This window comes from Anoplolepis gracilipes, chromosome 2 (assembly GCF_047496725.1).
Source record: "Anoplolepis gracilipes chromosome 2, ASM4749672v1, whole genome shotgun sequence".
NCBI classification, from domain to species: Eukaryota; Metazoa; Arthropoda; class Insecta; order Hymenoptera; family Formicidae; genus Anoplolepis; species Anoplolepis gracilipes.
This window is the reverse complement of record NC_132971.1, coordinates 3,748,282-3,766,281: the sequence shown is the minus strand read 5'-3', so window position 1 is coordinate 3,766,281 and position 18,000 is coordinate 3,748,282. Positions and strand designations below refer to the sequence as shown.

Here is an 18,000-nt window from a genome sequence, read left to right as displayed (position 1 = left end):
TAATAGATTAAATCTGATATTAAAATCGTTAAAATGATGACATTTCATAACACTGAAAGAGAGATATAATTGATATATAAATAGAGAAAATAAACTATAACCCCTGGTGTATAGACACCGTTTATGTTCAACGTTCGAATATAATCTGGCTTACGCTGAAAAATAACCGACACGTTTCGCAACAAAAGCTCCCTGTATACGACAATGTCGAACTTTGATATCGCTTAAGAGCAGAAGAAATAAAAGTTCCGCAAAAATCATATTCGTTCAGAAAAGCTTTTCGCCCGATATGATAAAATTGTATCGTTCAGAGTTCAGACCGATATACGAACATTATTCTTTCTTAGAACCATGGCATTTATTACATTTTACATTTTCGAAACGCGTGAAGCGGATTGGAAAAATGCAGCGTTTGTTATTTTATATATAACAAGCTTTAGTCTCTGTATTTTTATTTTTCTCTCTATATCAAATATTGAAATATAAATGTGATATTTCTATAGAACTAATTTTATAATTAAAATGTATTACTTTTGAGGAGTTGAACTACAATCTCGAATCTCTGCGAGTTCGCTAGCGGTTGCTGCAGAAAGACCTTTTTTATCCAAGATAATGTACGATAACGTGTCTATAAATACTGTCGAAATTACGCGCGTATACTCATGTAGTGACTAGTCTCTCATGTCATTTCCGTGACGTGAAATTACGTGATGCATAGAATAACGGACACTTAAAAACGAGGCAAATTAGAATTATTCTTATGACTACTTGTTACTACTAGATTCTCATACACGTATACGTCGAATTTAAGGTATACGTCTCTGAAACATGCGATCACGCGAAAATAAATCGAGCAGTAAGGATCGACGAGAAAAACTTTCTTCGTCTCTTTCCGAAGACCAATCTCTTCTCGATTTGTCAATTTCTCTGTCCTTGGTGCCGAATTAACGCGTCTGCGTCGCTCCGTTTCGCTGTCTATTCTAAAAGTAACCGTCCTGAGATTATTATGTTTTACTGAAAACTATTTCGCGCTGATCGCGTTTGATATCTTTTTGCTTTATCTATTTATCTGTGAACGATAGGATCAACGACATAGGCTCGATCGATCACACTGATCGTATGCTTGATGATTGTTTATCGTCGAAGAAGGAAAATGATCGGTTTTGATAAGTAAGTCTGCGTCGCACAATCAATCGGCAACCGTAATCGCCGATCTCTCGCGATATGTATAAATTAGACATTTAACGATAATCAGTCTTTCGAGCGACCATCGCACGGGCCTTTCTTTCTAGTTAAGATTGTCGGCATTGAAGATCGTTATCTTACGGAGACGCAGCCGATTTCGCTGATAAGTTTGTTAACGTAGTCTTAAAGCAATTAATTATAATCTTGAAGCAATTCTCACGGCCGTAGATCTCTCGTTAGAATATTTCGTCTATAGTTTTCAGTCGTCAATCGACTTGATGATGAAAAAAAAACACAATAACTCGCTACGTTGCGTGTAGAAAATCCTTTTCTATGAGAATATTTCCCTTTTCTACCTGTAGTTAGTAGGTAATTTTTAGCACTTGTAGAAAAAACAATTGTATAGCGATTTTTTTCCGCTACGCCTTTCTCTCAAGACGAATCTTCGTCTTCTTTCTCGCTTAAAAATTGCTTGAAGATCACTTGGCCTAATGCGAAAAAATTCGAATTTAAAAAGCGAACTAATAAATAGCTTAGAATGACCGCTCGTTCTCGTAATTGCCTGATAGAGCAATTCGAATTTCCGAAGAGATCTCACGAATCGAATTCGACGAGTGTTTGAGCATATAGTGACATTAAAAGCTTTGTAAGAGCATAAACACAGAGAGAACAAAAAAAATATATACATACATATGTATATATATATATATATATATATATATATATATATATATATGCGCTAGTCGCGTTTTTATTTCTTATGACAACATAATATTATCGAGGATACAATCGCGCGGACTTGGCATTGCATAATAAAACGGTCTTTTTTTTCTTAAAATTATATTGTATTTAAAATTTAAGCTCCAGATATGAGATGCATGTGCCAAACCTGTGCGTGTTACAATATACACTATAGATTTTCTTCGACAATTATAGTGCCGGTGTAAGTACGATCGCTTGTGTGTGCGTTTTTACGAGAGAAGAACGAGCATTTTCTCCGTTGAGAAAACACAGTGTTGCATTCGTTACGAGAATGACAAGCTCAATTCGGAAATAGAAAGATTGTTCTCCATTCGTTGGTCGTACAAAATCGTCAAACAAAGTGGCTCTTATTTATTGTATTGCCTTCGATGTCACTTTTTTATTTTATAGTAACGATAACTTACTGGCGATATAATATGATTGACAAAAAGAGTTTTTGTTATAAAAAGATAAGGCACGAAAAATAAAATATACAAAATTTTAACTTTAAAGTTTATCTTTAAAATACAATAAAGGAATTTAATGTAATATAATTATTAAAATTGTATCAGATGGGATAAATCGATTTAAGAAATTATTTGTTTTAAATAAATGTTTGTGTGAAACGTCATTTATGTTTAAGTTTATAATAATATTTGAATATATATGTATATATATATATATATATATATATATATATATATATATATATATATATATATATATACATAAAACTTAAAAATCTTTAAAAATACATTAAATATAACTATCTTTTTGGAGGAAAATAAAATATTTTATATTTCATTATCTTTCAAATTATTCTCCATTAGGTCGAATTATTAATTATTCATACCATGGGGTCTATAGCAAAAATTCAAAATATTTATTTTATCTTTTTTATTTTTTAATATAAAGCAAGCATTTAGTTAAATTATTATTTACGACACTCTATATTAAACGACTAACAAAAGTAATAAAAACTGTATATTCTGTGTATAGTTACAATTATATATATGCAAATTAATTTGGGTTTTTTTTCGTTAAAATTGAAAAATGTGCATAACATTGAATAATAAGCGGAATAAAAAACTGCATGCATATTTTATCTTGTCGTTCGCGTATGCGAGAGACGCGTGTTTTATTCGAGAGAAAAGATTTATGCGAGTGGCCGCATTCCGGGCACGTTGACGAGATTTTATGCCAGGGATTGTAGTAGTAATATATAATAATCTCGACCACACAAGATGTGTATCATAGCGAGGAACGTTGTGAGATGTTAAAATGGATGAGACATAAAAATTTATGTTTCTATATTGTAATAAAGCGTTTATGTATAAACGGGGTTATTATAATGCAAAAATATACATACTAGTTGTCCGGTTTGTGATGACTTCTTTATTGACCTTTAACCGATCAGCAGCCGCCTCCTAAAACGTCTGAAACTATAGAAATTACAAAGAGATAGGAAGGGAAGCGAAAAAATGGAGGAAGAAAACCCACGTTTGATATAGTTGCGAATTAAATAATAATTTTATTTATTGTCAACGTATATTGCAAACTTCTACATTGTAGAAATCTGAAGTTGAAATGAAATTCGATTAGTCTTTGAACCCTGCCTGAAAGGGACGTGTAGAGAGTCATGCAATAGCGTGAACATACTTGACACACTCGAGAGTTAAGATATTATAAGATATTATAAGATATTAAGAACAAACGTGCTCCGCATAGCCGTAATAATAAAGGCGAATTATCGCTAGTTACTTTTACGAGCAAGTGTAGGTGCTCTATTCATTTATACATTTTCGACTGTTTACTCGTCAAACACAGCTATGTATTCTTTGGTCTACGTAACAGGTGGATCGTATCAACGGGAGCAAACATAAATCCCTTCTTTTAGTTGGTAAATAGAGAGAGAGAGAGAGAAGTGCCATTAACCCGATTATGAAATTTGGATTCTTCGTGTCAGTTAGACGTCCACTTATTATCGGCGACCACTTACGCACGAAAGCACGCACCGGATATTCCGATGAGTTTCTAAGACGCGTTGAAAAAACGCGTGAATGTATTTTTCTTTAACTCTAATATCGGGCCAGTTATATTCTACGCCGAAGCGCTATATATATTCTTATAACGCATATGTTTCATCTTATCTAAAAGGGAAACATTAAATCAAATAATCGGAGTAGTATATGGCTCCGAAGCGGCCGATTAATAGTCGATAGATTTCGGATTTGATCACTGATTGTCACCCTTATACATGGCTTGAGAGATTGAAAATTCAGAAGAGACAAAAGAGATATTGAATCGTGCTTTTGAGTCTCTAAAGAACAATTAAAAAGGAAAAGAAAGAAGTTATTTATTATAGCATATTGCGCAAGCATTTTAAATCTTTTTTATGTTAGGTGGTGTTTGCACTTTCAATAATTTTCCCATGAAAATTAATTATTTTTCGTGAGTAAATTGTCAGATGATAATGATTTCACAAACTTACTTTTGTTCATCGAATTAAGCTTTCCCAATATTTGGAGTTGTTATGTCTTAAATTTCAATTAACTATGGCTTAAAAGGATAAAAAGATATTGCTGACCATCTAATGATATTGTAATTAGAAAACAGAATTTTACTGCTCCAGAAATTTTTTATGTTGTTTGTTCTCGCGAGTTTATTTTTGTAAAAATAATATATAAATCCCATTTTCTCAAATATAATTTTAACTAACGGAGGTGACATGAGTCGGAATCAAACCCGGGTTTATCTATCAATTATTAGACGACCGTTAAACTCATTGAATATCTTATCATGACAAAATAATTTATTTTGCAGAATTAAAACTTTTCTGCCTAAATTCGTGAGAATTTCTTGCCTGTTCAGAGCTCGCCCACATATTTATCAAAAGATGAATAAAAAAGAATATATCTTATGATATTAATTAAAAACTAGCAGTCTTAAGTTTCAGTTTAACCCTGCCTAAAAGGGAAGAAAAGGTGGTCATGCAAGATTGCTCTTGTTTAGGGGTCTAGCTAAAACGCACATTGGATTATACGATGGATCTCAAAGAAGCGATTCTTCTGAAACGGTTCTTCGGAAACCACCGAACAAACTGTAAATTCGCATTATTCTCGGCTGAGATTCTTTCGCCAATCGAGACATTTGCCGATCAAGTTAACATCATTTCAACTCAAAATAAGTGCAATAATTGAACAATTATTTATACAGTTATTGCAAATAAATTTAAAAAGTGTTCAGAGCGAATGCAACAGTTAAGTGATCGGAAAGCACACAGATCTGTTTTGATAGAAATATATATGGTAGGAGCAATTGTGCGTTTACATAACTATTGCGTTCGTTAAATATACTCAACTCGTTTGCTTTTTGTGTAAATAAAACGATCAATTTTCATGTGTCGCTAATGTTGAACAAAGAAACAATGATATTGTATTTTTATCGTTATTTTTCTGGTAGATTTTACGCAGTTTATCACATGTTTTCTAATTAAAATGTTTTAATTAAGATATTTTTTGAATTAAAATGTATATTTATACAAATGAAAAGAATTAATTTCTATTCAAAATTTAAACTCTATTCAGGTTTAAAATTTAAAATTTAAATGTAATCCAAATAAATGTGTCGCTTGCTAAGGTTTGTCTTTAATCATTTTAGTTTGTCTTTAATATATGATGATGATATCTTGATCGGAAAATGCTCTTCGGCGATCTCGTTACTTCAATCGAAGCGCCTTCTTCAATGGAATATAAGGGCCCTTTCTTAAACGCTAAACTCTTACAAGCTAATTTTTATCTGAGGTATTCTTCCTCCGAACTTTGATTTTTCCGATTTCATGTAGTTGAATCTCTTAGTTTTACATTATACGATAAAAGTATGGGAAAAAATTGTCGAAAATAACAAAGTTACAAATATAAGAGACTTAAAATTATGTGACAACGTAAAAATTCTCAAATTTTTCTTTTGAATTTTTTATGTGAAATTATCGACTTTTGACAGGGAATGCTCTTTGACTTTTTTTTGTAATAATTTGCAAACAGTAATATTCATTTTTGCAAATAATAACGCGCTGTTTTCATTTATGTCTTATTAAAATGACAGTCCAATTATTTATTCAAATATTGCAATTGAGCTTACCCATGATTGTTGGAAATATTGCTCGTTCGCTTTTACGATTGACTCGGACGTAACCAGCGTAACCGGAAGGACACCTCGAGATTCCCTGTCGAATGTCCCATAATCCGGAAAACGTATGTCGCTTACTTCTATTGTTCGAAAATTATTATGCGTAAATTCTCATAAACAACATCCTTATTTTCGTCTATCGACCTAAGTTATCGTACTTATTTGAATTTGCTCGTTGTTCCTCTCTCTGTTTTCTGATTTCCTTGTTTTCTTCTTATTACAATGAAGCTCCTCTTGAATCTCCAGTAGTGACTTGCCTTTGGTTTCTGGTACGAATATCATGATGAAAATTAAACCGAGGAAGCAGGTGCAGGCGAACAAGCCGAAGGACGTGTACACTCCATAGTTATCGGAGATCACCTGGTATAACTTGGACACGGCGAAGGCAAGCAACGAAGACACCAGATTAGTCGATGACACAGCAGCGCCCTTGATGTTAGTCGAGAATAACTCGCCTAGCATCATATATGGTAACGGATTCAGGCCCAGAGCGATAATCAGCTCGTAAAATATCACGGATGAATGAAGTATCCAACCGTATCCGGTCATGTTCACTTCGTATGCGAACTTGAGAAAGTAAAACATACCGGCAATGATCAACGCGATTCCGCCTAGAAAAGTGGTACTCAGAAGCAACGGCCGTCTACCGAGCTTGTCAACCAGAATCGCTGCTGCGACACCGGCGATCAATTGAAACATACTAAGCAAAATAACCATGATACTAGCAGGCAGAGCCCCATCGCCCTCGTCCAGGATCTCTTGAGTGTACGACTCGATTGCGGCGATACCGCTGCACTGAAGAATCAGTTGTAGACCAAAACTGATGATGATGGCACGTCGGTTACCAGGTGTATTGAATAGATCTGCAAGATGACCGCGATCTCTGAGATCGCGAACGACCGTCTTCTGCATCTCTTGCAGATCTTCCTCCAGCTGATCCTCGGAAATGCGACGTTTCAAACGTTTTAGAATTGTCATCGCATCGGTCTGACGATTTCTCATCAGCAGGAAATACGGCGATTCTGGCATCCAGGGAAAGGTAAAGAAGAATATCAGTGGCAACAATAGGCAGATGTAAGCAAGATATTCGTAGGACACGAAAGGACCTGCTGCATGAGCGTACAGTTCCCCGAAAGTCACCATTAGCTTTATGAGGGAGCCAAGGCCGCCTCTGATTTCCTTATCAGCTATCTCACCGATATACATCGGACAAACGACATAAACTACGCCTTGGCCGATACCGCTAATAAAGCGAGAAGCATAGAGAATATAGGGATTCCATGCTGTGATTATCATAATAAATCCGACAGATAGAGGTACACCAGCTATCAGTAAACTCATCTTCCGACCCAACCAATCGACAATGAAAGCTGCTAAAATGCATCCGGGTATGGTGCCCAAAAGATAAAACGAGGCGATCCAAGAGGCATCGTCGGATGTTATCCGGACATAAGAGGAGTTAGATTTCAATATTGGTAAGGATGGTGATGTCCAGCCTATGTGAGATCCGGCAGTGGCCATCGATATGGTAGCTGCGAAAAAATCGGACAAATGTAAATGATTAACACTATATTTCTTTTGTTATGTATTTTACTTGATTTCCCTATATATGTATACACAAAATATTTTATTGGAGAAAAAAGAATTCTCAATTAATCAAAAAATCTATATACAGAGAGATTAATTAATCTTCTAGATGAGAGATAAAGTCCAGATAAATTATTTCTACGCGGAAAAATATAAATGTAAGTTTTAGGAATAGTATTATGTAGAATGTTTCTCTATGAAAACAAGTGTTTAAGATAAATCTTGAATCTTGCTTATTTGATGTTGAAATTTTGATTTCTCTCTTTGTATAACTAATTTTTACACGACGTATAATCTTATATTTTTTGTAATCATCTCTTTAGTATTACAATTTTAATATGATTATCACTGATAATATTATCTGTAGCTGATATAAATGACTTCTGATTTCTTGATAATTTCGAAGTATATGTTCAAGTATAATTATTTAAATTTTTATATGTACAGAGATATTTAAAATAATAATATCTGCAAGGGAAAAAATAAATCGAAAATGTGAAGTCAAATTTTTTCACAAAACTTTGTTTTTGAGAAAAATAATTTTAGAAATAAGAAAATTAATATGATATATTTTTAATATAATACATTTATTTATCGTTATATATTACATTTAAAAAAATTAAACGATATACACACATATATAACATGTAGGTTTTTTATATGACAAAGCTTTTGTGTTATTATTAAATTTATTTTGATACTGCTCAAAATATGTAAGAAAATACATTTTATTGACAAAATAAACGATTATTTTATTAAATTAAGATTTAACAACATATAAGATTGTTGTTCAAACTTAGAAAATCATAACTGTTATTAATTTTTTAATCTTTGTAACCAATTTTTCTTAAGGACTTAGCAAAATTTGTATAACAAAATTTTATTCTATGTTTTCAATTTATGTTTGCATACGGAATCACTTCTTCTTTGGTTGTATCACAACTTCAGACGCAGGTCATAAAGCATTCGCAACTAATACTTTAAAATTTTATGTAATTATCACAACACACATTTATATTAATTTCTACAAAGTTAAATAGTTTAAATTTTATTTATAATACCTGTAATTGCTGCTAAATACTGACACCAGCGATTACGGAATTGCTCCATCTTTTATTTCTTCTTATTACAGGACTGAAATAAGAACACTTTATAATCAGAAAAATGTAAATATGATATTATGTTATAATTAAAAATTATAAAACATTATATGTGTACTGCTAATATAAAAATTGATGATTTGAGTCGAAACTGATCTAAGATCCATCGGTTGTCAGGCCATCCGAGGATTAAATGATCGCACTCAAAGTAAAACTTATATATTATATAAAAAATAAATTTATTTCTGCTTTAAGTGTTTATAAAAAGTCTATTAATCTCTTAATTAAAAGTTTATTAAATTTTAACTTGATATTGTGCTTACAGAAATAGCGATGAAACGCAGGAACTGCTACCAGAAAAGACGAATGTCCACGAGCTTGACGACGTCCGGATTTTAATGGACCCACATTTCCGATGGAATGAAGCGTATTTATGACGGCTGTAGATTTTATAAGTTACTTTATCAGTGATTTCGTTATCAGAGCAATTCGTGCCGAATCTATCGTTGTCCCCACTTTTATGAGGGTATTTACCTGTCATACTGTTAATTCTTATCATAAACAATTTTATTTATTTTATTATAAAATATATATAAATAATACATGTATAAAATATTTTCTCTCCACAAACTATATTATTCTATGCTGTTGTAAAATATAAAAGTGTATAAAAATAATCAATAAATAATTAATATCACGTATATTTAATAGATATGTATGTTGATGATTTCTAATAATCGCTATTGTTAACATTTAATTGTTACCTCAATTAACTTAAATTATATTTATTATTATATTTGAAAAAATAAAATACTTTGAAGTATTTCATATTAATTGCGTTAATAATTAAAATGGATTAAAGTTTACAGAATCTGAAAATAAAATTATCATGTTTGTGTTTTCTGCTACATAATGTAATAGAATTAATATCTTATTTTAATTAAAGAGAAAATTCTATATATAGAGTTATTCATAAACAAGCTTTTCATTACAAGCCACTGATTAACAATAACAAATATACAACAACATTATATGCGTCTTGGTATTAGTAATTGATCATTTTAGCATCGCAACTATGATATAATAATCTCTTTGAAACTGTTATCAATAATAGATGAGAATAGTGACCAAAAATAGGAACATATAAAAGTGTAATCATTTTTTGTAATGCACAAGTTATTATACACTTATATATTATTTATAATATAAATAAAGACTAAAGTCTTCTGTCTTGATCTCAATAATTTGTAATATAAATTATAAAAATTCTAGGCATCTCGTATATATTAAATTTACAAAGTAGAATCATCAAAGCGCCAGATTATCATTTTTATGTGTTTTGTTAAATATTTTACTCATTTTTCCCTTTTTCATAGTTCTCTATTTTTCTTAAATAATATGTTGCGCAATAATTTGCATAATAAATTCGTGTAATTTGTATTGTAATTAAAGTCATTATAAATGGAAATTTCCTTTATGATAACTATTTTATATTACTTTAAATACATTATAAAAAATATGTAAAATTATATAGAAAATAAATGTAATTTTGTAATATTTTTTATATTAAGAATGTTAAGAAATTTATAATAATGTGTATAAAATAAGTCTATAATAAGATTTTTAAATAAATTATTGGTAATATAATGCACATTCATAATAATGTCTGGTGTTTGTAAACTTTTTTTTGAATGTTTTCCTGGCTACATTTAAATCAGATACAGATGGCAATTTCGTTATCACGTCTCGGAACCTTGATATTATCGTAAACACGTTTTGCGCATCCAATACACGTACTGAAACGTTGTTAAATATAATTTGCGTAAACATAAAATTAAGTACATATCTTTCTCGACAATTTGTGTATTATAAATTATAATATTATAATAATGAAATTTATATATAGAATTACATATGAATTTATATATAAATTATATATAATAATGAAAATATTAGGTGTCTCGCGTTGAATTTACAAAGTAACATCGTTAAAGCATTCAATCGTCATTCTTATATTTGGTTAAAAATATTAAATATAATTAAATATTAAATTATTTTCCTCAAATAAATTAAGTTTTTTTTGGATAATTATATAAAAGTTTTGATAACTGTCTGAAGGATAATGAATTTCTATCTAAATCATTAGTAATATATTTTTAATATTAATAATCATGATGTTTGCAAATTTCTTTTATAGAATCTTTTCTCTCTCTTTAAATAAAATGTACACGCAATCTTTATCGTCTCGAAACCCTGATCACTTTGCATACGTCTATGTACATATCCTTAGTCTTTATACACATCTTTCTGCAAATGTGGCGTATCACAAATTTTTGCGAAAACATGCGTCATCGATTATAATTAGCCTGTATAGAAAATGTATCGCGGGTTTTGTATTTTTGAAATTTGAGCATTGTTAAACATTAAAAATTTTATAATTGACTAATAGTATTTTAGAAATGTTTGCATAAAATAATTATTTATATTTAATAATTACTCAGAAAATAGATTGTAAGTTACTTATATCAGAGAATAGATTTGTAAATTAAATAATATAAAGAAATAATAGTATAAAAAATAAAATAACAGAATAAACTATAATTTTATATATTACGAAATACATAAATTTTACATAGTTTATATTTTAATTTCATGATTATTATGCTGAAAATATGATTCTTAATAGATAATGTCCACAATTATTCTAAAAAACATATTAATTATTAGTTATATTAATTATTAATTATTACATGACACATTAATTATTAGTATATTAAGCTAAATTAATAAATAAAATTAAGAAACTTATCGTACACTTATCGTATACTTATCAATAACTAGTCAATAATCATTATAATTTCATATAAATTTAAAGTATGTATATATATAAATTTGTTTAAAAAATAATACTAGCTACATACACATACATACAAATGTTGTAACATTTTCTATGTTAATAAAATGGATAAGATAGAGAATTTTCAAACAAAATGTAAAAAATACAAATAGCTACGTAACTGTAATTTTAATACAGAAAATGTTACGCGTTATCTGCGTTCATATCGTTAACGTTTAATCCACTTGAGTTTTGATATGACATATTTATGATGTAAACGTTTGTCACTGGTGAAACTTCGTGAGAAAATGCAAATATTTCATCACAGAGATTGTATCTCTTTTGTAAGATGTAAAACAAGGCAAAAGATATTTTCCTATTTTCGTCATTGCATTTTTTCCAAAAAAAATAAATAAACAAATAAATAACAATATAAATACGTTGATAAAGTCTTGATAAAACTATTGCGTATAATGATTTAAAATTTAAAAGAAGAGAAATTTAATCTCATTTTTTGTTGCTTCAAAGAAATAAAAATTAAAGATATTCAAAATATATCAAAGTTTAAATTTATTTACTGCTATCGCACATTGTATGTAGATTAATAATACATAAATATAAGCGTTTTCCGGGTTGACGTCAACATTAATGATAAAACTCGAAGGCAGCATTAATTTTAACAAATTACATCGTTTATATTGACGATTTTATTATTATGAATAGGCGCAAAAATCATTTCCTCGTGTCTCTGGAACGCAAATCGAATTAACCGATGTTGCGTATTGATTTTAATCGCTGGCTTTTATATCATGGCAAGCACGTCGCGCGTACTTACTGACGTTTGTGTTTCGCGCGTGATAGTCGCAAATCTATCGAGCGCATCGATCGTCGCCATCGTGCTAGTTCGGGCTTCGGGCAGTTCGGGCAGTCGTGAATTGTCTGCCATCGCGGGGACTTCGGTGTGAGACTGAGATTGAAGTGTGAATTTGTGAAACCGGTAATCGCGTAGCACGTTGTTCCTTCGTGTAAAGCACGACGAGAGCTCCGAGAGTCTCACGTGCATTGTTAATCGCCCGCGACGCGAGTCGACCGCGGCTGCAGGGATTCGACGAGGACAGGGAAGAACGGGCGCTGCCGAAGATGTGCGGCGGCTTTACGTGCTCCAAAAATGCGCTGACAGCACTCAACATTCTCTACATCGTAAGTAGACGCATCCTTCGCCTTAAGTATTCTCCGCGATATACTTCTCCTCCTGATCCTCGTCCATCTGACCGCACGTTTCTCACTCCTCACTTTGATATTTGCAGGAAGGAAGTATTTGTGCGTTGCAATTTATCGACTAATTTTGAGTGCACATTGACCGATTAGAGAGATATTTCTGTCTCTCTTATCGCTGTAGATTATAATTTTAATACATATACATAAATGATTAAGTGGTACACACAAAGAAAGAGAAAATTGATTTAATTATATCAATGTTTACATTGTCTGTTTCTTCTTGTCATTGACTGTCAGATAACGTTTGTTGCATTAAGAATTATATTAGTACAAATGTCATACAATATTCGAGAAATGGATTTTTTTAATTAAATATATTACTGTTATATTGAGATAAGTATAAGTAATTATTTTAAATGACGACTGTAATAATCTGCAGCTGGAAATTAGTATTCATATTATGCACTAGTCTAATGTGTCAGCTTAAGATTGTTTAGCATTTATCATAAATAATGAATCACTTTTGTATTACGGTTTTAGGATCAATAATGAAATTTTATCAATGACTATCTTTTCTTACAGGTTGTTGCCTTTATATTAATAGGAGTTGCCGTTTATGGGAGAGCATCCGCCTTAGTTACAAATCTTCCTATTATTGGTGGTATTTTAGCATGCGGAGTGATCCTGTTTCTCATTTCTATTTTGGGCCTGATTGGTGCTGTTAAACACCATCAGGTTTTATTGTTCTTTGTATCCTTAACAACTTGTAATTTGATGTCAGTTAGGCTCATAAAATAAGCATCAACTTTCTTATTTAGTTTTTTAAACCTATGTTATTATATGTCTAGTATTTGTAAAAAAAGAATATTTGTTTATATGTTTTATTTTTGATAAAATATTTTAAAACTATAGTTACATCTCTATGTATTATTATCAGTAACATCTAATATATTTTGTATAATTTTTTTATTGACGATCAATATTGAATAATATATTTTCTATTTCTCTTCTCTCTGTCTCTCTTTCTCTCTCTTATACACTCAATAAAAGAAATGTACAATTCCTTAATAACAAATTATAGTACATGCTTATTTTATTCCTTTTGTTCCTGATACAATTCAGCATTGCCTGCGCTTGCCTTGCTGTAAACACTAAACAACAAGAACAACTTGCTGAACAGGTAAATTTTGCATTCAGAAGACACTGCAATCATATTATTTTAGAGATAAATAAAATTTAATAATTATTTCTAGGGTTGGACACATGTTGAATCTGATTTAAAGAGAAAAGTTCAAACTACTTTTAACTGCTGTGGATTTAACAATACCGTTGATGATCCAGCAGTACCTTGTGACGATGTCAATGTAAGTAGTTTAGAATAAAAATAATATTTAATAATCTCAATATTGTGATCTTTTACAGAAGGTTTGCTGTCAATCAATTGATACCAATTTAATGCCTTGTCCACCTTGTCCAACATGTATGCACAAATTGCAATCTACCATTGATTATGCATTTAAATTGTGCGGCAGCATAGGATTATTCTTTAGCTTTACAGAGGTAAGATTTTACAAACAATGTCACATTATTTTTTATGTACCTATAAATATATTACATTATTCAGAATATGATTTATTTAACATTTGGGAGTGTATAAAATTTTATTATATAAATGCCTACTATAAGTGCTTTGATTACTGGTTACAAAAATAAAAATTTTCATTTTACTAATGCAATATAACATGTGTGCCCGATTACAGTTTGTTGGTGTATGGTTGACCGTGAGATACAGGAACCAGAAAGATCCACGAGCTAATCCTAGTGCTTTCCTCTAGTCTAACACCATCGCCATGTCCTCTGTCACTTCATATGATCCTCCTAACAGATGGTGGGTGGTTTCATTATGTTGGTGTGGTTTTTTTATTTTTCTTTAGTGTTATAATTTTATCGATTCAAATATTCATATGCTAATGTCCATTCATAATATTCTAAAAAAATCTATAAATTACATGTATATATTATGCAGAGAAAAAGGGATCTTGATAAATTTTATATTATATTTTTTATATTTTTTTATCTTTATGTGAATTTTCTCTCTGAACTTTATAAACTTAAATATTTTCAGGTGATTGCAGCTTTTTTGGCAAGACATTACCGTAATCAATTAGATCCACAGGAAAAAGCTGCAAGAGCTGTTTTTCCGCAACATAATTATTTATATTAATTCGACGATACATTTGAAAAAAATTAATTATCTTTCTTTAATCTTTTTTTTTACTCATATTATTTCACATTATTCTTGTCGAGTATAAAGAGAATAATACGAACAATACGAACAAGGGATATATATATAAAATTAATTTCATTTTTGATTGCCCGTTTATATGTTACACAATATATTTTTCAAAAGCTACAATTTAAATTTTATCTTTTAATATTGAAACGATTATATAGACATTATAATGCTCAACAGAAAAAATAGCTGATTTTTCAACTGGGCAATTATAGATTTTAGAATGAGTTAGACAAATAATTACAGAAATGTGTGCTCTAGTCACTTAGAACATTCAATAACAAGCCTCAATGCGCCTTGTAGTCTACAGACGGAAAACATTATGTAAGTCTATTCAATTTCTTTGCATTATGTTGTCAATAACTCTTTGATAAGATGGAAATCGATGATGAAAATCTAGCATACTGTTCTATGCTGTTGATAATTATGCTAGTTCAAAAGAAATCAGACATGTTATAATATTTAAAATTATCTTAAAAATATACGGATTGAGATAAAAATGCTATAAGGAAATATGCAAATTAATTTTTTTTATATTTTTTTATGGAAGAATATAGGTAATCATGGTAACAGCATAGATGATATGACATCTACGATCGTATCAATCATATTTTTCTCTCCTATACATACATACATATATATGAGAATAACATCATATAATATTACATATTATATACGTAATTATTCGATGATAGCTAGAAATTTATATCTTCCGAGAAAAAAAAAATTCTGTCATATCCTCTTTGAGTACACTTTTAGATAACTTTATATTTTTACGTCTGAGGAGATTATTTTTTATATTTCAAATTTTCGATAGCCTAAGTATCTTCTGTTATATATATATATATATATATATATATATGGAAAAATTTTAATCCAAATAATTGGAAAAAATTGTAATTATACTCTTAGAAAAGTTGTATCTAATTTGGATGAAACTTGACTTATGTTTTTAGTATATCTACCAGATCTTTAGAAGTATAATGGTCGTTCTTATTTCTTATATGCTTTTATACATATATTTATACATATAGATATTATAAAATTACTCAAAATATATATTGAACATGTATTAACAAACTATTGTTTGATAAAATATCAGTAGTATAAAATTTATCATATATTTCAAGTTTCATCCACCAAAAATATTCAATGCAAATGCTTCGCGAAATGAAATTAAATGCTACTCTGATTGTGCATTTTAATAAGACTTATGCATAATATAAGCTAAATGTTAGATGTCCTAAACGACCTGGTGGGGAGTTATTGAATTTTATAATAGTCTCGCTTTCTTGCATAATTCTTGCAGAATTCTTAATCTAAAGCTTTTAAGCTTTTGCAATTATAAGAAAAAAATATTTAAATCATTGAATATACATATTATGAAAAATGTCTTTGGAAAATAATATCCTTCCAGGTTCTTTCAGACAATTGGCATAATAAAGTCTTAAATTTCTTTATGAGAAAGATGAATATGCATGAAAATAATGTACGTTTACATACATCACGCCCATTCTAGACATAGAAAATATAGCATATTTTCTATTCAATCCTATTACGTGAGATGGAATCTGGCTGTAATTTTGTTTTTGTGAGTATCTTTATCCGAAAGGCTATTCAAATAACAATCATTGTTGTTCAATAGCGAATTGAAATCGTCGCTATGTGTTGTTACGTTTACCCAAAATTTTAAAAATATAAAATTAAATATTTTAAGAATATTGAGTGTAAACTGACAATGAGTATAAACAGATTTTATAGAATTCGTTATTGAACAATGAAAGTTTAGTTTAATGTGACATGCACGCGTTTGAAGATACTTTTAATATTTAAAAAGTATTATTTCGATGAATTTTTTAATATATCATTTTTTTTAATGGATGTTTTAGTCAAAGCAAATTTTTAAAGAACCAGTTATGTTTCACGAACAAAAAGTAATTGTGGATATATCTTCCGACGAGCATAAAAGTAATTTCTCTCACATTCCAATTTTTACGCGCCTCTGTCCGGCTTTGGTAGAAACGTGCATATATTTTATGTGTACGGAATAGAGCTCACGCGCGTGTTGTACACGCAAGATATGTACGGTAGCGTAATTCCTATATACATATTTTTATCTAAATATCGTATCATAATCACATTACATATATAATATACTCGTAATCAGATTTAAACAGTTAAGAAACGTATAACTCTAAGAATAATCGAGAAAAAAAATTGACAAAAATCACATATGAGAATGGTTGGCACTTCTGTGTAACAGAAATGATGTTAGAGACTTAATTATACAATATTACCTATATGTGTAATGCATTTTTGGAAATCAAAATCTGAGATACATGCGGAAGGATTTAAATACCGACAATCTTAAAGGTGTGATGGAAATCATGTACGTAATATGTTGGAGATCAATGGAAATTATCATATTTGAATTATACTCGACTTATCTCCTTAAAAAAAGTCTTGATCGTATATGTAATATCCTTTTAGAGATACATACGTGGAAATTCGAGATATCGCAGACACGCGTTTCACTCAGAATTTGAAACAAATCGAATCTTGAGTACTCGCGTAGTTTTCGATATTCATGCATAGGTATGTTTCAATGGAAGACAGATTAAAAAAAAATATGTTAAGCGCGTATACAAAGTTAAAAAAGAAATTTTGATTATAATTAAACAAAATTATATTATGCTTTATTGCATTTATGACACTAACAAAATATCAAACAGACTAATAAATCAAGTCAATTGTTGAAACTTTCCACGTATAGTGATTGTGATAAATAAATAAATAACACCTCAATATCTCTCAGATGTATGTTTATTCAATATATTGCGTGAAAATATTTT

The 18,000-nt window shown here is 30.0% G+C and overlaps 3 protein-coding genes across 5 annotated transcripts in view; 2 read left to right on the top strand and 1 right to left on the bottom strand.

The window, feature by feature from the left end:
* The window catches only part of LOC140675331 (uncharacterized), a 32,248-nt gene extending 22,825 nt beyond the window's left edge, over positions 1–9,423 (top strand). For both annotated transcript variants that reach the window (XR_012048363.1, XM_072909700.1), the window contains one exon: positions 9,127–9,423. Coding sequence is in view for 1 of the 2 variants with exons in the window: in XM_072909700.1 (XP_072765801.1) it covers positions 9,127–9,200 (74 nt within the window). In the remaining variant the exon portion in view is untranslated. The remainder of the gene's footprint in view (positions 1–9,126) is intronic.
* Positions 3,435–9,216, bottom strand: LOC140675323 (facilitated trehalose transporter Tret1). Its single transcript, XM_072909682.1, has 3 exons — positions 9,125–9,216; positions 8,763–8,835; positions 3,435–7,646 (listed from the first exon to the last, which is right to left on the bottom strand). Exons 2-3 carry the CDS (start codon positions 8,809–8,811, stop codon positions 6,259–6,261), a joined length of 1,437 nt encoding a protein of 478 aa, XP_072765783.1. The 5' UTR covers positions 8,812–8,835; positions 9,125–9,216; the 3' UTR covers positions 3,435–6,258.
* A 3,105-nt stretch (positions 9,424–12,528) lies between the features above and the next one.
* Tsp97e (Tetraspanin 97E) lies at positions 12,529–17,953 on the top strand. 2 transcript variants are annotated; one of them, XM_072887296.1, is made up of 7 exons: positions 12,535–12,837; positions 13,438–13,605; positions 13,937–14,035; positions 14,109–14,219; positions 14,278–14,415; positions 14,616–14,743; positions 14,981–17,953. In XM_072887296.1, exons 1-6 carry the CDS (start codon positions 12,778–12,780, stop codon positions 14,688–14,690), a joined length of 651 nt encoding a protein of 216 aa, XP_072743397.1. In that variant the 5' UTR covers positions 12,535–12,777; the 3' UTR covers positions 14,691–14,743; positions 14,981–17,953. The 2 variants fall into 2 exon arrangements, with proteins under 2 accessions (XP_072743396.1, XP_072743397.1); XM_072887295.1 differs by lacking the exon at positions 14,616–14,743 and having other exon boundaries at positions 12,529–12,837.
* The last annotated feature ends 47 nt before the right edge of the window (positions 17,954–18,000 follow it).